Consider the following 24,453-nt stretch of genomic DNA (forward strand, 5'->3'; position numbering starts at 1 on the left):
CTGTTTGAACTTTGTCCAGAACATAAAATCTGAAAAACCAAACATCTACATGGTTTTAAAGGCTTCTTTAAACGCCCTTAGGTGACTGCAAGGACTGAACAAGGAGAGTCAGGGCTGTGTGCACACCTCCACAGGCTGTGCTGGACAGTGATTGACTGTCCTGTTGTGTTGTGTGCATGTGTGATGGTAGACGACCAGATGGCTGATGGGAGGACTTGACATTAGAGGTGAACTGTTCCTGCACTGAATGAAAAAATATGCATAGCACACACACATTTGTACCTATAATTTTGAAGTTTGATTTTAAACATTTACTTGCAGCAGCACAAACGCCCAGAGAACCACCACAATGCTTTTCCCTCCGCCATGATGAACCCAGCCACACCGAGTGTTTCACGTCTTTGTGTTATGATGGATCAACGCATACACAGGAAACCTCAAGAAAAGCACAGTTAACACTATGATTTTATCTGTCATACCAGTTGCTGGAGATTATATGTGATATAAGGTTTCACAATGATCATGACTTAAAACACTGTTGGTTTGAAAGAACAATGACCTTATGACCTTTAGTGTTAGGTCCAGTGTTTTACTGAGCCATCCATCCACCCTGACTTCCTCTATCCTGACACTATTTGTTTTAGAAGACAGTCCTGAGAAACTCACACATTGTGAAGGTGAAACAATTTTAAATAATTACAGTTTGATCAACAGAAAAAAGGCTGGTTTCCAAGCAGATATATATATAAAAAATACAGTATTGTGCAAAAGTTTTAGGCAGGTGTGAAAAATGCTGTAAACAAAGAACGCTTTCAGAAATATAAATGATTGTTTATTGGCCCCAAATGTATTCTGGACAACGACCCCAAACACCCAGCCAATGTCATTAAGAACTATCTTCAGTGTAAAGAAGAAGAAGAAGTACTGGAAGGGATGGTACGGCCCCCACAGTGCCCTGATGTCAGCATCATGGAGTGTGTCTGGGATTACATGAAGAGACAGAAGGATGTGAGGAAGCTGCATCCACAGAAGATCTGTGCTTAGTTCTCAGAGATGTTTGGAACAACCTACCAGGCGAGTTCCTTCAAAAACTGTGTGCAAGTGGACCTAGAAGAAGGCAAAGGGTGGTTACACCAAATATTGATTTGGTTTAGGTTTCTCTTTTGTTCATTCACTGCATTTTGTTGACTGATGAAAATAAATGATTAACACTTTTATTTTTGAAAGCATTCTTTGTTTACAGCATTTTTTCTCACCTGCCTGAAACTGCACAGCACTGTGGAAAGTGGAAGCATAAAATAACAGAGTACAGAATAATATTAATATTAATAATATACAATTTCAGTCTAAAATTTGATGAATCATTTTCAGTTTTTTACCAAACACACTTACACAAGTGTAACCCATGTACATAAAATACACACTGTTCCACTGATAAAACAGTGATGTGTGGTGAGTAAGTGTCATATTAAAAAGGAAATGGTAAAAAAAACATCAACTACACCCCCTACTTGAGATGGGGGCGGGGGAGTTCAGTTCAACTTTAAAGTGTTAAAAGAAAAAACATCTTAAAAAAGCGGGTTACCTTTGTAAATTATTATAATAAAATTATTTAAGATCTCACAAACATTTTGTAATCTAGGCTGAATATTCTAAAAATGTCGTAAATCCACCTCAACCCTTTCCTGTCACTGCTGATATACACATACACACTAGTGTACACACACGTACACACACGACACACACACTGCAGTGACCTCGTCCAGATGGGCAGAGCGAGCCTATCAGAGGGTCGAGTCACTGTGGCCCCAGAGCGTCTCCAACCACCACCCCGTCGCTCCCACAGCCCTCTGGAGGAAGCTAGAGTATGAAGAGCTGTTGCAGCTTTGCATCACTCTGCTGCTGAGTGTCCACATTTACCCCAAAATAATGAGCCTCACTTTATGTTTGATGACACACTGAGATGCCTGTGGAAACTCAAAGGTCATTTCTTTCTTGGTTGTTATGGGTGTTCACTGTTCTTTGTGAGCCTCAAACCTCCATGGCAGCAGCAGATGTAATTATAAACAAATTTATAGACTGTCAATTACCTCATGGTTGAAGGGCTGACAATGCAGTTAGGGAGGGGGAAAATTGTGGACCACCATCAAACTTTGGGTTTACTCACATTTAAAAAAAAAAAATGAACCTCTATTCTTACTGAGATAAAATTCAGTTCCTGGATCAGCTTAAATTCATTCTAACTAAAAAGTAAATACAAAGTTAACGTGACCGGACACAGCAGGGTGGTGAATGAGTTCAGGCTTCGGTGGAACAGTTAAAGCCAGAATAGTAAAGGTATAGGATATGCTTTCAGGTTATAGTGTCATGGTTAATAAGTCAGTATTGTACAGAAATGTACAACTAGTTGTAGGAAAGCCACCGCCGTAGACAGACTCCCGCAGAGGTGATCTGCAGGGGATGGTGGATCTGTCACATCAGCTTCATAAATGTGGATGTGTATTTCAGCTTTGGGAAACTATAGGAGGTAAACATTTGATTTGGGTTTGTTTTTTCATTTTACTGGCAAAGTATGAAACTTTCCCAAACACACTCTGTTGCCTCTAACATTCTGTGGAGTGACGTCTATGGGAAGAACAAAAATTCCCAGCAAAAATCCACAAGATGAGATACTTACACTTGCTCTTGCATCGACAGTGAGCTAATAGTCTCTCATTCTACTGTCATTAGCAACAATAGCTACCACAATGCTGTGCACAACACAGACTCCAATGCAAAAACCACCAGAGACAAAAACATGAGATTGGAAAATCTGGATCTGTTCATTTGAAAAAAGGGGAAAAGCAACACTTTATCTCTGTTGTGTCTTTCAGGTGTGTCGGCAGCTGTGAAGAAGACACACTCATGTGAGTTCTGTTTTTGCATCACTGTGTATTGGTTGGTAAAACTGTTTTATCTAGAAGTTGTATTAATAACATGAATGCTCCTCATTTTTAGGCACACTGGAGAGTGTTGAAGAATAGGTGAGACTAATCAGTAAGAACAAGACAGCAAATGTAAAACTAAATCCAAAGCATGAGGGTCAAAAGACTATCAAAATATTTGCATGAATAGATTTCCTTTGTTTGCAATCTGGCCGCTGTCCCCTGAACTAAGATTCTGAGGGTAGGTGGTCTAAGTCGATTCACTCGATGAGTTTTTAATGAAGTTTCCATTCACTGTGGAACACTGAACGTGTTTTCCCCCCAACATTATAAGCAGTTTTTACTGTAAAACATGCAAGCACTGTGAGAGTGAAGGATAGATGAGGACAAATGTGTGACAGGGGACTTCTGCTAGAGTGGAGTCTCTCTCATTAGAGCTGATAAGGCTGGATAATGAATGTGAGATCCTCCTGCAGTCGTCTGTGCGTGGGACTGTCGGAGGGAGGAACACTGATCCTCCAGGCGCTGCCCAAACAGCTCCTAACATGCTGCTGTGAATCTACTGACTGGGCCTGATGAGGGGAGGTGGAGAGCTCCGACATCGGCTGAGCGGCTTTTCCAAGCATAAATCATTCCCGTGTTCTGCCAATTTGGAGGAAGAATGAAACTCCTGGTGCACCTCAGTTTCCTCTCTCTGCTGGCAGGAGACACTCTCGCCTACAGCACTTTGATATTTACTCAGCATGGCTGTTTTCAGGAAGCTTAACCATTTTCACTGATGCTCTACAGCTCATTCGGGATTTGTTTTATGAAGCTGAGTGGGATGGTGGGTGAGGTGCCCTGTAAATATATCTTTAGCTTTATTTTATGAGGGAGGTTCTCTGTCACTGCACAGATTCGCTGAGACAACATGAGAGGAGGAGAGACACTTAAACACCACACTGCTGTGTTAGAGGGGATATTACTGCAGGTCAACTGGAGGCATTTTGTAAAGTTCCTATAAGCTATGACCTAAAGCTAGGTGCTTTGTGAGACTTACTCATAGGTTCAGGTTGTTATTTTGAACTGTGTAAGTGCTTAGTGCTTGAAAAAGGGAAATCCTACAACGATCAGAGTGCTATACAAAATAGTTTCCTCAGGCACTGATATTCAGTAGGAGTCTGAAGATTGGTCTTAGCTGAATGATTAGATGGAACGGACTGTTGTGGTACTTTTCACCACTGAGTGCCTACAGCACTTCTACGTTACAAGCCACATTTACCCATTTATACATGGAGCATCTCGCTCATGGATATTTCAACATGCAACTGTGGAACTCCCCTTTCTGTCAGTGGAAATGAAGTTTAACTCAACAATGTATCCCTATGAACATATTGGAGATAATTTATCTGAATTTTAGGAGTGGGACCAAACCTCTATACATGCCCCTACCGGTTCTCTATCTTTATTTCATTGGATTCTCTTTCAGGCAATCCAAGAAACCAAAACTCTCTGAACAACATGTCAGGTGCTTCAGAGAGACCAAACTCCACCGGTCATCCTTGGGAACCTCATAGCACTTTTTCTCACCGCTCGGCAATCCGGTCGGCTACATCCATCTTTCCGTACATCAGAACTCCTCTCTTCACTCCATCCAGATATAAAGTGACTTTTACCCAAAAAGCCGAAACACGTCAACGCTGATTCAGACGGCATGCCGTTCCTATGTTCCGGGAAGGTCTCGTAAAAGTATTCTTCTGTTGAGGATCCAGACTGGACTGTAGCTCGGTTACAATGTGTCCTAAAAGAGAGAGGCTTTTTTTTTCATTGTTGTTCTAACTTTGTAGCTTCTTAACACTCACATATCTAAAAGTCAGTTGAGCAGACGCAAATATAAAACTTCCAACAGCAGCTGCTGTGCACCTTGCAGCTTGACCCACCCACCAGCGCCAGGTAGCATAGACAAGCTCTGGTAACAGAAAAAGAAGCATCCCATCACAGTTCCATGCAGCTGCCCCCTACCACAATTTCATGCGCTGCTGGAAACCAGTCACTACTTCCATGCTCTGCTGCCCCTCCATTGCTGTTTATCTTGGATAGGCACTAGGAAGCCAGTTTTTCTGTTTTCTATCCCTGCTTCGCCAAAGTGGAGAAGCAAACCGTTCTATCGCTGGGATGGCAGTTTTGCTGTTTTCAATGCCTGCTGCCTGCCACCTCCTCTCTTCTCTATGCTTCATTATCAAAATGTAGCAGCAAACCTTTCTGGCACCGGGTTGCCAGCTTCTCTACAACCTATCCTATCTATTATTTGCAAAAAACAACAATAAACATTACTGGCACCGGGTTGCCAGTTTACTGCTCTACTATCCCTTCTCTGCAATATGCAACAGCAAACTTTTCTGGCACTGGGATGCCAGTTTTTCTCTGCTCTATCGGTCCTTCGCATCATCATATGTAGTAGTATGAATTGGCTTGGAATAGGTCCTTCATATTTTCCAGAGCTGTCCACCGGACCAGATTGGAGTCTTTGGTGGTCCATTTTTGGTCTAGTCTATGTCTTAGTAATTATTCCCATGTCCTGTTTTGTTTTTTGTAAATGTCTTTGCTCATGGGTTCCTCTCTTGATGGTTTCCACCTTTGTCTTGTCTCCATTGGTGTCTGTTTTCCCTCCTTTGTGATTGCCTGTCCCTCCCTCATTGCTTTCATTTGTGGACAGTGTGCCCTGGGTGTGTCAATAGGTATGTTTCTCCCATTGTCTGATGCCCATTCATCTGTTTTTCCTCCCATGCTAACAGTGTATGTATCTGAGTTCATCCTCTTCTGCTTAGTTTGGTTTTGTATGTTTCTCATATGGACTCTGGGTTTTTAACTTGTGTTGCTTAATTTAATTATCTTCCTTTTAAAGACTTTAGGAACTTCTTTGAAAAAAAGTGCTGAGCAGAATTTTGGATACACAATCCATCCATTGCCTGAAAATGTTCAAAAGAGCTTATTTGTGATATCTTCAAAGGCTTGGCTTTTTTTTTTTTCTACTACCCCCTTAAATGTTGGGTAACTGTGTATGAAAGTCCATGACTAGCAGGACTCCTTGGTCATCTTTGGTCTTCAAGTAGTTCTCAGATCTTTGAGGTTTGTTTTGGCTCATTATCTGGCTGTAGTATGAATTTTTCTCCATAAAGATGAAAACTGTTGGTGGTTATCCAAAGCTAAAAGTGAAGGTGGACCTTTCATAACAGTTAATTGGAGTAATAGGTTCTTCATTTTGACAATTCTGCATCTGATTATCTGAACAAGCCTTTAATAATAACAATAAAATAATAATAATTAATAAAATTTGACAAGGGTGATGCATTTCAGAAACTCCATTTCTATATTTATGCGACAGGAAAAACAGATCTTTTACACTGTTTTCCTTGTCCCTTTATCTCCTTGCTTGGCATCAGACTGTGTGCTGTGTTAATGTTTGTAACTGTTCCCGACATCTCTGTAGGGTTATATCCAAACCTGTTGCTTTGGCTTTAAAGTGCTTGACATGGGTTTGCCGTCACCCGGCAGGTGGGCGGGCAGCATGGACGCCAATATTTGGGAACATGATCACTGGAGATTGAGACGACATAGGAAAAACTGATTCTAACTCGTCCGAGGATTTACAAGATGTTTAGAAGACTTGATGGTCAGAGGTTTTAGTTTTCTGAAAACCTGTGAACATGATAACTTGAAAGACCTCCTAAGATTTTGAAATTGAGAACATAATGCTTAAATCTCAGGAAATCAAATTTTCTGAAAATCTTGTGAGGCAGCACTAGCAATAACTTAATTAAGAAAATCTCAACATTCATGTCAGTTTTATTGTGAATGTGTGTGTAATCTATGAACCAGTTTTTGCCAAATAAGACGTGCTAGTCCTTTGTTCTCTGCACTCCAAACCCAGGTTTGGTGGATATCTTTAGACTCGTGCTGCTGGAGGCCTGGATGTAACTGGCTGACAGATTTCTGCTGAAGCTGCGTCTCTCAGCGGTTTCTTGCTGCGTCGTCCTCTGTTATCTTCCTCTTTGCTTAGTTTTTGCTGTTCGTTCTGTCTGTCTTTGCATTGTGCTCTCTTCCTTCCTTTTCATGTCTCTCCTACCTCTTGTTTCTTTGAACTGTTTGTTTTGTCAACCACAGCGATGGAGGGCGGCAGCACGACACCACACGACTGTGTGCTTTTTTCTTTGTCACATTCCTCTGCGTCTCTCCTGAAAGGGAAAAGTGTTTTTTTTTTCAGTGCAGCAATACAACTCTAAATCCAACTCCAACTGAACATGAACTCCACCATTTTTTCTGCTAATCACTTTCAGGGCTTTTGTGCCTTTATTGTCATTTCTTTATTTTATTTTTCTGTTTTTTCTTTGTGTTATTTCCTGTCTATATTGTGTCATTTTTCATGTGGTTGTGGACAATTAAGTCATTTTTTTTTTATGTCTGTTTGTTTCAAATGCAAAACTGTGATTGGGTGTTGTTTTGTGTTTATTTGACATAATCTTGCTATTTTTAGGCATTATTGTGCATCTCATTTGTCTCTTTGTGATGTATCTGTGTCTGCACCGCTGCAGATCTCATGCCAGGGTTTCATTACCAAAAACTATCTGAACTAATTGACCTGCGACATGACACGTTTTATTTTCTTTTTAAATTATGGGGCACAGTGATAGTGAAGAATGTTGTTTTCTTCAATTTGACCTAACGATAGCAGTGCCGTCTCACTGCTATAATGACCAAAATGCAAAGATAGCACAATAATGAGAAAGCCTGTTTAATAACTTATTGTCACAGAGAGAACCAGTCAAACATCTTTGGCATGTGGTAAAAAGTGAAACTGGCAGCATTAATCTGCAACTGACAAATCGGTAGAAATGATGCACCACGGTTATGTTGACATCTCAAAGAAAACTTTCCAACGTCTCAGTTAGAGCTGAGGCTGTTTGAGAGGAAAGAGGAACCCCATTTCATTTTAGCTGTTGCTTTTAAGAGATCTGATAAACTTCCTATCTAAATGAAACCTTCTGCCTCACCAGGAAGCCAAATGGAGGAAAATACATAACTATAAATAAAAGAAACCAAAAAATGTTCTTATTTTTATTTTATTTAATTTATGTGTAAGAGACTCTGCTGCATTTTGTAGTCATTTTGTGTTCATGCTGGTTTGTGTGTGTGAGGTGGAGAGGAGGGGAACGATGCAACACGAAAAATGACTTAAAAATACAGTCAGTGTAGAATATGGCTTCCTTCTTCAGAGTGTTTCTCGAGTGTTTGTTTCCATACACTCTCCTGTTTAAATGTCCAGCTGTACAGCATTAACAAGCATGTTTGTACTGCAACAAATTTTGGAATCGTTGACTTTGGAATCAGTCTGGATTACCTCACTGACGTTACTGTTTAGTATTTTAGATTGCAACATTATAATTATAATATTGATCAGCACCATAATGCCATTACTTTACCAGCGAATAACTGGTAAGGTCAAATAAAAACTGTTCTAAAAGTATGACTGGAGGCATTTAAAAGCATCTCTTCTTGAGATTTTATTTTTTCTTTGCTGGATCAGAACCTCACAGGTGGTACAGCACTACTAGGCTGCCTGACTACGGTCTACCTGATATTCCTGTGCTGGTGTTGTTCATGCGTCATCATAATGTTTGTCCAGGATCAACATTGCAACTGGCCTCTCACCTTGTTGCAATGCCATATCTTTGGAATGTGGAAGAAGGAGAAAAAAAATGTCTTTGTTTATGTAAAACTCTCTTCTGGAACAAGTGCTCAGCATTTCAGGGTTTAAAAAAAAATATTATTAGGTATTATCAAGTTAGGTTTGCTATTAACCAAATTTAGGTTACTCATGTTCTTTTGCTAGTAATAGTTTTTCATAGCATTAGCTAACTTCTTGGCTAATGATAACTGCTTATACAATGTGATTGGTCAGTTGCAATGTTGATCCTGGACAAACATCATGATGATGATGTAAGAACAACACCAAAAGTTGACTGACATTAATGTTGCAGATTGGTCATTTTGTTGATTTTGTGTCCCTTTGTGGTACTTTGTGTTTCTTTGGTGTCATTCTGTGTTCCTTCTCATCAGTGGTTCATATTTTTGTGTTGGGTTTTTTTTGTTGTGTGGTTTTATATAATTTTGAGATTGTACGCTCACGGTGTTTTAAAAGTGTCCTCTCATTGGCTGACAGCTGTGTCAATAAGAGGTGCGGGTAAGTGATGGGGCGGGGCCAGAACGATGACGTTGCAGTCACATGTATCCTCATGCTGTGCCGAGCAGCCGGAGGATGACAGTGCTGATAGAGCTGCCGCTGGTCTCACACAGGCAGCTGTGTTACTGTTTTCTCCACGAGCCTGGATTATAACTATGTATTTTGTCATTACTGCCATGAAAGGTGAGTGTGTCATTTTACTTTGGGTTTAGAGTTTTCTTTCAGCGCTTCAACATGATTGTTGGTCCACGAAGAAGCTCCACTCTGCTTTTTGTTTTGTACGGTTTCCCTGGTTTGTGTGCGCTCATCCTCACCGAGCTGTCAGCGCTACTCTACATGTGTTGTTGTGTCTGATAACTGTTGGAGCGCAGAAACACGACACCCTCACTGATCGTGGAAATGCTATTTTGGGAAATGTGAGTCAAGTTAGTGGGACTTTAAAGTATGGGAGGTGGAGGATGAGGCGGACAGCAGACGGGGTGTCTGTGAAAGTTGACGATACGGTCTTGAGATGCGCTCCGTGTAAATGAAAGTTGCGGGGACGAGGATTAACTATTTCTTTTTTAAAGCTTGTGGCATTGCTCCAGGTTTCGTCATGTGCTTTTGTGTGTGGAGCTCTTTGCTTCACATCGAAATGGAAAAGAAAATCGAGGTGTGGGCAGGGGCGGACTACAAGACGGTGTGTTCCTGGGCAGTCGCGCATAAAAGCCCCCCAAACCAACGTAGACTTGCTGGATGTGCACGTTCTCCTCTGTTAGATAAAAATGGGACAGCGTTAAAAAGCTCCACTACATTTGTGGCTCTGTCTCATGACCAAAGCCCAAGTTTATGTATGCAGTATACATTCTGAAACATTTGGACGGCTGATGAGCATGCTGGGAAATCCACTGCTTGTATTTCCTTTGTGTTTTTGTCAAGAACTGAAAGGCTGTTCCGACTTATATGTTGAAAATATGCAGTCATATGTATGTATGTGTGGACTTGTGTGTGGTTGATTTATGTAGAAATTAGTCCAGTGGAAACAGTTATTGAATGACTAACTCTATGAATGAGTGTTCTTGTTTGGTACAATCCCCTGTCCACTCAGCCTGTGAGGACCTGTGGTTCATGGGCTTCTCTGATTTGTTCCATGCTTACAGACTTTACACTTGTCTTCAGGTTACAATAGCAAGGCTCAATCTGTAGCTGAGTAGTCGATTCATTGTGAGCTTGTAGCATAAACTTATGTTAAATGTGTCCATTTGCCCGACCTCAGACTGCAGTTGTTGTCCATGGTACTGATCAGAAGCTGGAAAAATGCTGTTGGTGTTATTGATTATTGCTATAAGATATTATTTTTCAGTTTCTGTGTGTGTGTGTGTGTGTGTGTGTGTGTGTGTGTGTGTGGATGCGTGAGAGAGAGAGAGAGAGTGAGTGAGTTAGCAATAAGGTCTCAAAACAATGATCTGCCCTGGGGTTGATCACATGATCACAGACGTGTGGCACGCTCCAGTCTCATTTGACATATTACAGGGTTGTTTTTGTTGCATTTGTAGCAGTCAGTCATCTAATTTAATATAATTTATCAAAACTGTGGTTTGGGTTTTTTCCCTTTTAGGTCTTTGCTTTATTTCTTGTGTAGAGATGCAACAATGCTTATATGTTGACATTATACACCGTATAAAAATGAAGTGCCTTAAACCTGCATTCTGTTTAATGGTTACTGGAAGGGCAAACCCTGTGGTTGCACTTTTGGGTGTATAGAGGTTTATGGGAAATGGACCTTCAGCTCCCTTGCTCTGTATGTTTCGGGTCTCAGTGAATCAAAAATGAAGTGCACTTTGTAAATTACTTTGGTCTTCTGAATGCAGAGTGAAATATCTTGCCACAGGCTTCAGCACTTTTACTGTGGTAAAAGTTTTCCCATCAAATACAAACACTGGAGGTCTGGCTGATCACTTCTTCCCCACTGAGAGCGAGACCTAGAAGTGCACTGCCCTTTGTAAGGAGATTTGTGGGGTAAATTCCCTGAAGGGTTGTTGAACTGGAAGTGCAAACTCAGGTCTTTCATAATCTTTTAAAAAGCCTCTATCTGCAGAGTTCATCTAGAGTTTAGCTTCAAGCTAAATTTTTAAATCCAGCTGTTGATGTCACTGTGATGCGTCGGCGCTTCTGATACGAGGCCAGACTGTCATGTTTAATGTGTCTGCAATAAGTCATAAAGACACAATTGTTTAATTGAGTTCAAACTGTCAGTGCTTTAGTCTGCCCAGCAGATTCAAAACCGTCATTTTTCTTTGTTTCATGAACGATTTGAAACACATGCTTACATTTAGCTCATCATTCATTTAGCCAACACCCAGGTGCTTCTCCTTTAGTAAGAAACTTTACAGCTGTTCAAGTTGATTTGTATTTTCTTGATAATTGCAAAGTGTGTGTGTGGTTTAATGCTGTCTGTTCCAGATTCCCAATCTGTGAGAAAACACTGCAGGAGGCATTTAGCCAGCCTGTTATGTCAGAGGATTACAACAGCCAGGAGATTATTTAACTGTTTCTTAGGGGGAGGGGGAGCGTGGTGACATCACTGGTGACATTGTGATCAAAAAGTGCACGCAGTTGTTTACATAAACAGAAAAGACAGAAAAAAGTATGAATATTTGAAACAGTTTAGAAATATTGTCGATTATGGCACAAAGCATTTTTAAATTCTGCACAATAATTCTAATCTCAGCGATTTAAAAAAAAAAAAAAAAAAAAAAGAGAAAAAAAGAAGATGCTTGGGCTCGCTGATTTCCCAAAAGGGCTCCAGTGGATGGATCCGCATGTTGATTTCCTTGAACTTCAAATATAAATTATGATATAAAATAACAAAGTGCTGTCTGGTATTTGGAGCTCGATGTGACTCTTAGCCCTTTCCCACTAGTGCCCACTCGGATCGGCTTCGCTCGACTCGAGTCAGTTTTTAGGGTTTTCCATTAAGTGGTAGTACCTGGTGCCGGTTCCTTTTTAAGAACCTACTCGCTGGAGTTCCAAGCGCTTGGAAAACTATGATCGCAACAGACTGCATGCCACCGATTGGCTAGTCACTGATGTCACTGTGAGTCGTGAGAGCAACTCCTTCAAGAAAATCAAAACCACCATTTTTGAAAAACAATGATGGCAATAATTGAAAAAAACAACATGTGTCTGACGCACATAAGGTGGGACTCAATTGTAATGGAAAATGACCGAGACTGAGACCGAGTACTAGCAGAAAAGGGCTGTGTGAGAATAACCGTGGTTCCCCGGTGTTGTGTATCCTACACTGCTGATGTCAGCAGGTCCAATTGTGGCCTGTACGCGGCTCAGGCTACACATCTCAGGAAACCCGCGCTGTACGCACGCAGGGAGTGATTTAGAGCTGCGAACAAGGTGACAGACCCTTCGTGATCCAGAACAGAAGACTTTTAATGGCTTTTAGTTCCTCTTGATAGATCTTGTTGGCCAAAGGCCTTTTTGTTTTCAGTCATCTTTTTCTGTTGGAAGCCAGAATGGAAATTTCAGTTCAGTTCCATTAATTCAGCAGCCGTAGCTCCAAGTGCACATCAGATGAAATTACATGGAGCTGATGACATCATTGTTTCTGAACCAGCAACGTTTTACACAAACTCGTTAGCAACATTTTGTGAATGCACTGCATGACTCTGCCGCATGTGCTGCACACTCAAACTGTCTCTGCATTCATTTGTGTTTATAAATATCTCCCAACATGTGCAGGATACAGTAACTATTAAAATACCTACAGGACAGCGCTGGCTATCTAAACCTCACAGATATCCAGGAGTTATCCATGAGCACATGATGGAGTCTTTTAGGAAATATCTGTTGGCATATCACACTCTGTCAGCTGTCATTTATAAATCAGCATGCTACAACTGACCAGGAACTCTGCTCTGCGCTGTATGAATCACTGCCTCTAGCAGAATATAGGACTGTAGTTTTTCAGGAGTGCGATAATCATAAGTAACCATAAGTTACTGTCCATTACAGTTTGGCCTTATATATAAATGGCAGCTGCCTGTTTTATATTTCCTGTAGGAAGTAGTTTTTTTTTCTTAAGACACAGAATGGATTCATCCAGCTTTCTGATGGATCCAAGTCTGGCCTGGATTTTAGACTCTGCATTTAGTAGCAGCTTTCCCCCCCAAACAACTAAGTTGGTCACAGTAAATGATAAAACGCCACACAAAAACAAAACACGTTTTGTAAAAATAAACATGAAAATAATTCCTCAGTAAAGCAGAATGTAAAACCACGCATGCATTTCAACAGAAGACAAAGAAGGAGGCCCTTTTATTAACCACCAAACAAACCTTGACACATTTCTGAGGCTGAGCGGCGTCTGCTCGGCCCTCCTCTCTCCCGCTGCTTTGATCCAGTGTCTGAGAAACGCTATTTTTTTTCTTTCTTTAGAGCTCAGTTTCTGATAATTTATCCATTAGGGATTTGTTTTGCTCAGGCTTTAGCATTTTTGGAGTAAACAGCAGTGGCTCTTGTGATATTCTTTCTTGCTCATTAGCCTTCACTTAGTGCTGCTATCTTGCTAATTACACATTATACTGTGGTATCTGTACAGTAAGCAAATGCAGCATCCCGAGGGAAAACTCTGGAAGTTCATCCGGATTCCTGGTTCAAAGTGAAAGTAAGATATTTGTTGTGTACTGATAAATAAAGTAAAAAAGCAGTGCAGCGTTAGAGTGAAACAAAAAAAGGCAAGTGTGGGGAAAAAGACAAAAAGATAATGAAAAAATAAAGAAAAATGAAATCTTCTTTCATGTTATTTATTACTAAACTCTTCATTTTAATCATTAATTTTTGTATGTTTTCCCCCCATTGTTAAAATTCTTCCATGTTTTTAGTTATTTGGGCATTATTTCACATGGTTCCCTTTTCTTTGTTTTCAAAAAAAAGGTTAAATATCTTTTTTCTTCATTGTGTCTGCATGACAGTGGCAGTACACCAGGTCATTGTGGCTTCTCACGTGCAGAAATGTGGATTCTGTCGGTTCATTTAGGCCCCCTGTATGAACCAGTGCAGTCCAAATCAGCAGTGAGGTCTTTGAAACAGAAATATGGATGGTTACGCATGTGGAGGTGAAGCAGAGACTCACGGTTTGGCGATTAGTGTGCCAACCTGCTAGAGAGGTGACTAATCGAACCACCAACTGTGGCTGATGAACAAGCTGCTGCTTCATCTGCTCACAGCCTGAATGAGCGTGTTGGTGCTCCATGTGTGGCACCATATGTCTGCCGTTTTTACATCGACTCTGGAATTTGGAAGCTGGACGAGGAGATTAAAGAACGGAGCCTGTTAGCAACGTCTGAGCAAGAGCAGTTGAGGCGAGATCTTGGGTCCTCCTGGGAGTGAGCATGGCCTTTGCAGTGTGGTGGACTGAGGACTAAACTCACGCTGGCAGCAGCAGCATTTCATCTGTCACTCACTTAATACAGTGATTCAGTTTTGCAAGCTAAATCACAGAGGACAGAATTTTTAACTTCATATATCAGCCAGAGGCCAGCTGAGAAAAGTGTCCTATGATATGCTCAACAGCATAATGAGCAATGGGAGGGATCTGCACCGGAAAGCTGACACAAATCCGAAAAAAAAATCTTATTTTGAACTTGAACCTCTGGATCTTGCCCAAAGATATTTAGGCATGCAGACTGCAGAAGCAAGGGGTCAAACAACCACCAACCCTCCCATTAGTAGATGACCTGCTCTGCCTCCTGAGCTGTGGCCACCCAGACTCAAAGTGCTGAAACCTATTTTAGGGACATGTTCCACATCTTGGATCAGCGTCACAATAACAGCCTGGCCTATGAGACAGCTGGTGAGGGACAGACAAAGTCTGGAAAGGTCTGGGGCTGGCTCCTTAGCAGTGACCAACCTTTTGAAGGAAAGGTGAGTAAATCAGTTGTCCGTAGTGTGTTTGTCTCAGATGAATAACAAATACAAAGAAGTTACCCTAAAAGTTCCGTCCATGTCCATGTACACTCATATTACTGTTAGTTTACCTGGGTCATCCACCCAAGTCCACATGTGGGAGATGCAGATAACTAGGACCGAGCTGAAAGCCTTCAGTGTCCAAATCAGGATTCATTTTTCAATGAGAAAAAGAGATGCCAACATTATTCATTATCCCTCAATTAGAATTATTATCACTAATCGCCACTCGTCTAGCCCTGACATGGGGACAGGGATACATAACCACGTGACCAACTTTTCTTTGATCAGGCTGTTGGAAAAGTCAAACATCTGGAATTAGTCTGTGGTCTGGAATAATAAGTACTATTGTATTTTTGCCTTTAGCATTTTCTTTTTCATAGATTCAACTAAAGAAATGTCAACAAATTGTTTTTTTTGTTGGTTTTTTTTGACAACCTGAAAGTGCCTAAAGACAGCACGGTAGCACGGTGGTTAGCACTGTTGCCGCACAGCAAGAAGGTCCTGAGTTCAATTCCAACATCAGGCCGGGGTCTTTCTGTGTGGAGTTTGCATGTTCTCCCCGTGTTTGCGTGGGTTCCCTCCGGGTACTCCGGCTTCCTCCCACCGTCCAAAGACATGCAGCTTGTGGGGATAGGTTAATTGGATAATCCAAATTGTCACTAGGTGTGAATGTGCGAATGAATGTGAGTGCGAATGGTTGTCTGTCCCTGTGTGTTGGCCCTGCGACAGACTGGCGACCTGTCCAGGGTGTACCCCGCCTCTCGCCCCATGACAGCTGGGATAGGCTCCAGCGCCCCCCGTGACCATGAAAAAGATAAGCGGAAGCGAATGGATGGATTGGTTGGATGAAAGTGCTTAAAGCATTTTAATGTATTTTGCATGATTATTTCCTATGTGTAGGCACAACATGGGTTCATCTCTTGAATTACACCCAGCAAGCAGATCATTATGAACACCTGCCTAATGCTGTGCTTGGTCCCCCTTTTGCTGCTATTAACAGCTCTGACCCATCAAACCATGGACTCCACTAGTCCATGGTTCTGATGCTCAGATGCCCATTGTTGGCTCGTTTGGTAGTCCACAGGGTCAGCGTGAGCATCCTGCTTTGTTTGTTGCTAAGCAGCGCCATACGCAATAATCTGTGATGCACATCAGTGAGCTTTGGCCGCTTATGACTCTGGTTCACCATTGTTCCTTTCTCTGATGACTTTAGATAGATCCTGACCACTGTGGACCAGGAACACCCCACCAGAGCGGCATCTTCAGAAATGCTCTGACCGAGTCATCTAGCCATTAATATTTAGCCCCTGTTGAAGGCGCTCAAGTCCTTACGCCTGCCTGTTTTTGGTGATTCTACACATCAACTTTGAGGACCAAATGTTCACTTGCTCTCTAGAAGTGCCACCATGACGAGACGATCAGTGTTATTTACTTCACCTTTCAGTGATCACCTGATCGGTGGACATGAGTTTTTGTGCTTCGGTAGCTTAGCAAATAAAAATTGCTCTTATTGTTGTATCTCAACAAGTCCAGTCCTTTTATCTAAAGGACTGGACTGAAAATGATGAAGATGACATCATAATTGGTCTTTAAGTAGTGGAAATTCATATGTTGAGTGGTACGCAAGTTTATCCTTGTTCCAAGTGGTCTTTTTACTATGTTATATTAAAAACCATCGATGCAAGCAAGTTATTCATCAAGTAACTTAAAAATATGTAGAAGATCGTGCAAAATGTATAATATGAAGAACAGTGCTGGGTACATGTTAGGGCCACTGAAGGTAGGAAAAAATAAGGGTCAAAATTTTTTATGTTAAAGTGGCAGATATGTGAAAAAAAACTTCTCTGTACAACAACCCAAGCACAACGCTTTAAATATAAGAGTCAGCAACAACCTTGGCATCGTTATTTGTTTTTGATGCCTCCATCCAACAACGGAAATCATCAATGCATCCAGGAATCCCTATACCATAAGGTTTATCCTAAGAGTCCATCTGCCAAATAGCGTATGGAACGTTAGTGCTGTTGCCTAAGATGTTGACCTCTTTGAGTCTCCACACTGTGGGGATCAGTTGCTTTAATAATCAGTCAGATTGTGTCCTGCGGTACCACAAGTCCCATTCGAATAGCTCAAAGGTGTAACCAGTGATATCCTTGCATCTGTTCATTGTGCTGTTGTTCTTGTCTGCTCTTTTCTTTTGGATAGACCCAGGTCACAACAGCATCTCTGCAAAGTCTGCATGCTTACGATAATATGATGATTCTCAGCTAAAATCACAAACATTTCTTTGTTGCTAAACCCAATTCAAAAGCATAATTTAATTAGGTCAATGTTGGCATGGTGCATAGCAAACCTGATGCCCAAAGTGATGAGTTTCCTTAACCAAAAAACACTGTTTTCCGAGTTATCCATTACAAATGTGCCACGTTTTTCTCACAACTTTGAAACTTCAGTATCAAAGTTTTTCCTTCCATCATTGAGCTTCATATGCCGTCGTAGTTCATTAGAAGATTAGACACATGGATTAATGTGGGAATATTAAAGTACACAACTGTAGAAGAGCTTACATCACCTTCACTTTGGCCATTTAGTGAGGAAAAGCTGCTAATTTCAGTCTTTCAGCACCTCCAACATGATCATTTTCTGCTTTTTTCTGTTTTCATTTTTTAAATTAAATTGCTGTAAACTGATCGTATATAGGTCCAGGGCTAAGCAATGAAAAAGCATCATCTTGGTTTCTGTGAAATTTTGATGGTCTGCCATTGTAATGATGTAAAAAAAAAAGAGCAAGAAAATGTAACAAATGGTAATAATAGCAGTTGGTGGAAATAAATCCCAGAATGATCAGGATGAAATAGCCTTTGTGTGACCTGGGGTTTAAATAAAATTAAGGAGTGATAATTATCATGATATTGATTTTTACCCTGCAGCTTAAGTTGACCTTTGGTTTTGATAAGTAAGCTGTGACAACGTGCCACCCCCACCTTCTTCTTCTCACTCTTTACATCAGTAACCCTCGGAGGAAATTGTTTTAATGACTCATCAGCTGTCATAGATGCAGCCATAAACTTTCACAAAGCTTTAATGTTTGTCAGCGTCTGCTCAAGCTTCTGCTGTGAAAACACCCGTCAACCTGCAGAGCATGTGGCGAAGCCTCTGTTTGTGAATCGGTTTAAGCAGTACAGAGTTAGACCTGTGTATGAAGCTCCCTCAGAGAGAGCTCAGCTTCTGCTTCACCCTTTTTCTACCTTTCATCTTCTCTGCTCCTCTCAGATAAAACAGTGTTCATGGTCTCTGTCATCCTTAGTGCAGTCTAAGTGAGAAGAGATTTCTGACAACATTTCACCAAAATAAAATGGTGAAATGTTGTCAGAAAGGTGGAAGGAGGAGGACGAGGTCTGACTCCTAACACTCGCAACAGCAACAAATGAATTAAGAGACCAACATTTGTCCATTTCTAAACAATCTTCCAATGGGATGATGATCAAGGATTAGGATTGTGTTGGTGGGTGATGAAATCTGGGATCCATGATGTTTAAAGTGGTAGCCATGTTTTCCTAATAATTGAAGAAGTCAGGACTGACTGTGTTATTCAGATCTAAATCTGCCTGACTATGGTTTCATGTCAGCAAGCATGAATATGACCAGTGCTGTTGACACAGATGTGTTTGGGCAAGTTCATGTGGTGTTTGTGTACTCTTTGAAATGAATTTGAGTGCATGAGACGATTATACTGATCTGTCGTCACCTCAAAACAGGAGAAACCAGAAAAGTCATGTTTCTGTCTTGTTTTGATTTTGGAAGTCCAAGTACTGTATTTATGAAGAAATGCTATTCAGCTGTTTGTTTTACTGAATGTTTTACTGAATGTCCTGTTCCTGCTCAAACACAGTGGTGTTTTTGAGTAGCTTATCTGCTTGGCAATTTAATTAAAAACTTTTAGATACCTTCTTATTTCATAGTATAATCTTCACGTGCTTCATCCGAAGCCCACTTTCTGTGTACTCACTACCTAACTTATAGCCAAAGTATTCACTCACTGTGTCTTTACTGTTTCGCTAGCTTAGCTTAGCTCATAGCCGACTCGATAGCAGCATGGCCTCTTCACCTGTCCCTCCTGCACTTTCCTGCTCATTGTGTCAGATGTTTAGTTACTCCTCGGCCTCCTTTAGCAGTAATGATACTTGTAACAAATGTAGCATTTTTGCAGCTCTGGAGGCCAGGATTACTGAATTGGAGACTCGGCTTCGCACCCTTCATTCACCCCTAGCTAGCCAGGCCCCTGTAGCTGGTGCAGCCGAAGAGGGCGTAGGCCCCGCTAGCTGTTCCCCGGCAGACCCCAAGCAGCTGGGGAAAGAGGGCGGCTGGGTGACAGTGAGGAGGAAGCATAGTTTTAAACAGAAGCCCCAGGTACACGACCAACTTGTTCATGTGTCTAACCGTTTTTCCCCACTCGGTGACACACCCTCCGGGGGTCAAACTGTTCTCAGACATGTGAAGCTAGAGACACCGGCAACCATAGTCAATTGTCTTCCTGTAGTTTTCTCTGGTCCCCTCCCCAATCAGACCAGGAGTGACATGTTTAGCCGCATGTTCTCCTTAAATTGCTGGCTGTCTGAGTGGTGTCCAAGAAACGATTTGGGCTTCATAGATAATTGGCAAACCTTCTGGAGGAAACTGGTCTTGTTAGGAGAGACGGCATCCATCCCACTTTGGATGGAGCAGCTCTCATTTCTAGAAATATGGACAAATTTATTAAACCCCCCAAAATATGACTATCCAGAGTTGGGACCAGGAAGCAGAGTTGCCATCTTACACACCTCTCTGCAGCTTCTCTCCTCCTGTTACACCCCCCCCCCCCCCCCAAAAAAAAAAGAAACATCTCCATGGAGACTGTGTCAGCTCCCAAACAGACAAAAAACAAATTAAAAACCAGCAACAAACAACTTAAACATAAAAAATCACAAAGAAAGAACAATACAGTATCCACATCTGAACCAAAGAGTAAAACAGTGAAATGTGGATTATTAAATATTAGGTCTCCTCCTCCAAGTCTCTGTTAGTACATGACTTAATAATTGATCAACAAATCGATTTACTCTGCCTTACAGAAACCTGGTTGCAGCAGGATGATTATGTTAGTTTAAATGAATCAACACCTCCGAGTCATTCTAACTACCAGAAGTCTCGAAGCACAGGCCGAGGGGGCGGTGTGGCAGCAATTTTTCACACCAGCCTATTAATCAACCAAAGACCCACACAGACTTTTAATTAATTTGAAAGCCTGATGCTTAGCCTTGTCCACCCCAGCTGTGAAACTCAGAAACCAGTCTTACTTGTTATCATCTATCGTCCACCTGTGCCTTACACAGAGTTTCTGTCTGATTTCTGAGACTTTTTATCTGATTTAGTGCTCAGCTCAGATAAAATAATTATTGTGGGTGATTTTAACATCCATGTAGATGCTAAAAATGACAGCCTCAACATGGCATTTAATCTGTTATTAGACTTAATCGGCTTCTCTCAAAATGTAAAAGAACCCACCCACCACTTTAATCACACTCTAGATCTTGTTTTAACATATGGCATAGAAACTGAACATTTAACAGTGTTTCCTGAAAACCCTCTCCTGTCTGATCATTTCCTGATAACATTTACATTTACAATAATTGATTACACAGCAGTGGAGAGTAGACTTCATCACAGTAGATGTCTTTCTGAAAGCGCTGTAAATAAGTTTAAGAATATAATCCACCCACTGTTATCATCTTCAATGCCCTGTACCAACATAGAGCAGAGCAGCTATCTGAATGCTACCCCAACACAGGTCGATTATCTTGTTAATAATTTTACCTCCTCACTACGTATGACTCTGGATACTGTAGCTCCGGTGAAAACTAAGGCCTCAAATCAGAAGTACCTGACTCCGTGGTATAATTCTCAAACACGTAGCCTAAAGCAGATAACTCGTAAGCTGGAGAGGAAATGGCGTGTCACAAATTTAGAGGATCATCATTTAGCCTGGAGAAATAGTTTGTTGCTTTATAAGAAAGCCCTCCGCAAAGCCAGAACATCTTACTATTCATCACTGATTGAAGAAAATAAGAACAACCCCAGGCTTCTCTTCAGCACTGTAGCCAGGCTGACAAAAAGTCAGAGCTCTGTTGAGCCAACCATCCCTTTAACCTTAACTAGTAATGACTTCATGAACTTCTTCACAAATAAAATTTTAATCATTAGAGAAAAAAGGACTCATAATCATCCCACAGATGTAACATTATTTACAGCTACTTTCAGTACCATTGATATTCATTTAGACTCTTTTTCTCCAATCGATCTTTCTGAGTTAACTTCAATAATTACTTCCTCCAAACAGTTCAAAGAAACTGCTCAAAGAAGTCCTGCCATTAATTAATGCTTCAATGTTAAATATGATCAACCTATCTCTAATAATCGGCTATGTACCACAGGCCTTCAAGCTGGCTGTAGTTAAACCTTTACTTAAAAAGCATCTCTAGACCCAGCTGTCTTAGCTAATTATAGGCCAATCTCCAACCTTCCTTTCATATCAAAAATCCTTGAAAGAGTAATTGTCAAACAGCTAACAGATCATCTGCAGAGGAAGGGCTTATTTGAAGAGTTTCAGTCGGTTTCAGAGCTCATCACAGCACAGAAACAGCTTTAGTAAAGGTTACAAATGATCTTCTTATGGCCTCTGACAGTGGACTCATCTCTGTGCTTGTCCTGCTAGACCTCAGTGCAGCGTTCGATACTGTCGACCATAATATCTCCAATTTGTACATGTAAATGGAGAGTACTATTCACATACTGACGTTAATTATGGAGTTCCACAGGGTTCAGTGCTAGGACCAATTCTGTTTACATTATACATGCTTCCCTTAGGCAGTATCATTAGAAGACATAGCACACATTTTCACTGCTATGCTGATGACACCCAGCTCTATCTATTTATGAAGCCAGATAACACACACCAATTAGTTAAACTGCAGGAATGTCTTAAAGACATAAAGACCTAGATGGCCGCTAACTTTCTGGTTCTTAATTCAGATAAAACTGAGGTTATTGTACTCGGCCCTGAAAATCTTAGAAATATGGTATCTAACCAGATTCTTACTCTGGATGGCATTACCTTGGCCTCCAGTAACGCTGTGAGGAACCTTGGAGTCATTTTTGACCAGGATATGTCCTTCAATGCACATATTAAACAAATATTTAAGACTGCTTTCTTCAGTTTGCGCAACATCTCTAAAATTAGAAATATCCTGTCTCAGAGTGACGCTGAAAAACTAGTTCATGCATTTATTACTTCCAGGCTGGACTACTGTAATTCATTATTATCATGATGTCCTAAAAACTCCCTGAAAAGCCTTCAGTTAATCCAAAATGCTGCAGCAAGCAGGGACTAGAAAGAGAGAGCGCATTTCTCCTGTGTTGGCTTCCCTTCATTGGCTCCCTGTTAAATTCAGAATTCAAAATCCTGCTCCTCACATACAAGGTGTTAAATAATCAGGCCCCATCTTATCTTAATGACCTTGTAGTACCATATCACCCTATTAGAGCACTTCGCTCTCGCTCTGCAGACTTACTTGTTGTTCCTAGAGTATTTAAAAGTAGAATGGGAGGCAGAGCCTTCAGTTTTCAGGCCCCTCTTCTGTGGAACCAGCTTCCAAACTGGAAGCTGGTTCCAAACTGGGCTAGGTGATATGGCCTAAAATCCATATCACGGTATAATTTGAAGCATGTACGGTAACGATATATATCGCGATATATTCTTTTCTTCTCTATAATGTATTTTACACACTATAAGGCACACTTAAATTCCTTTAGTTTTCTCAAAAATCGACAATGCGCCTTCTGTGAATTCTGGTTGTGCTCACTGACCTCGAACCGATTTTATGTAGTACACGGGCGCAGAAATCTGTCAAAAATGTTTTAGTCTGACTTTGCTAAGCTACGAAGTAGCACCGCTTGATGGATTGCCGGAGCATTACGGCTGCCATAGCAAGGAGCCTCTCGGAGTAATCTGGGTCCAAAACTCCGTCTGCTTCAGGTCCCAAACGAACACTGCGGCATCACTGAGAGTTACAAACTGTCTAAATTCTTTCATCTTTAATAAAACGATCAGTGTTGCTGCTTTACCAGGTGTAACAATTCAGTTTAACATCCAGGCATCCATGAAAACAGAATTTATTAAATGTAACAGAGTTAGAAGTTAGCAGGAAGTTAGCTCGCTAGTTTCCACCTAAACATGATATAGCATGTTCTGACTGAGAGATTTCTGAAAAAATTAAAACGTACAGCTCTGCTATCACTTCCAACATAAATGAAGATAGAAAACTAAACAGCAGTGACGTTTGTAGGGTTACTGAAGTTGAGCTAGCTGGTATATAATGATGTGCTACGTGATTGCTAGCAAAACAGCTATGTTAGCATAACATTAGCACAGTGAAGCTGAAGGATGGCCGCTAACCTTTTTCCACTCGATAAAAGTTAACGTGAGGGTTTCTGGTGGTTAGGGACAAATGCAATTGCATGGCAGGATGCTGTAAACGGACCAAACTTCAGTCAGGAGAACAACTGAGATAATCCATCCACAATACGAGGTTAGTCATTAGTATACTGCAACAACATGGGAATAGAGCAGCTGCGAGAGAATTCAGCATTAATGAATCAATGGTACAGAAGTGGAGGAAGCACAGTTTTCGGCTTTCCCCATCTTCCAAAAGTGCTTCGTCTCTTTGCTATTACTGTCGCCCGGCATAATTTGCAGATGATGTTGTTTGCAGCTGCTGCAATGCTTTCGACCAAAACAGGCGCAGCTTGATGACACCATCAACATGCGCTATCGCAGTATTGTCAAAATCTCTACAGTTGGCCAAAGTTATATCGTTTATACCGCCCACCCCTAACAGACACTATCTCTACTTTTAAGATTAGGCTTCAAACTTTCCTTTTTGCTAAAGCATATAGTTAGGGCTGGACCAGGTGACCCTGAATCCTCCCTTAGTTATGCTGCAATAGGTGTAGGCTGCCGGGGGATTCCCATGATGCATTGAGTTTTTCCTTTCCAGTCACCTTTCTCACTCACTATGTGTTAATAGACCTCTCTGCATTGAATCATATCTGTTATTAATCTCTGTCTCTCTTCCACAGCATGTCTTTATCCTGTCTTCCTTCTCTCACCCCAACCGGTGGCAACAGATGGCCCCGCCCCTCCCTGAGCCTGGTTCTGCCAGAGGTTTCTTCCTGTTAAAAGGGAGTTTTTCCTTCCCACTGTCGCCAAAGTGCTTGCTTATAGGGGGTCATGTGATTGTTGGGTTTTTC

General features: G+C 41.2%; 1 protein-coding gene across 2 annotated transcripts in view; it reads left to right on the plus strand.

The window, feature by feature from the left end:
- Window positions 1-24,453, plus strand: part of LOC146394199 (nuclear receptor ROR-alpha A-like) — a 157,047-nt gene that overhangs the window by 100,014 nt on the left and 32,580 nt on the right. The window contains exon 2 of one of the 2 annotated variants that reach the window (XM_084917852.1): window positions 2,874-2,906. In XM_084917852.1, coding sequence (XP_084773978.1) covers window positions 2,874-2,906 — 33 coding nt within the window. Of the gene's footprint in view, window positions 1-2,873; window positions 2,907-9,176; window positions 9,328-24,453 lie in introns of those variants that run through there. The other variant, XM_084917940.1, reaches the window with a different exon arrangement.

The sequence above is a fragment of the Perissodus microlepis genome, chromosome 1 (assembly GCF_051167445.1).
Source record: "Perissodus microlepis isolate ML-2025 ecotype Zambia chromosome 1, ASM5116744v1, whole genome shotgun sequence".
Taxonomy (NCBI): domain Eukaryota; kingdom Metazoa; phylum Chordata; class Actinopteri; order Cichliformes; family Cichlidae; genus Perissodus; species Perissodus microlepis.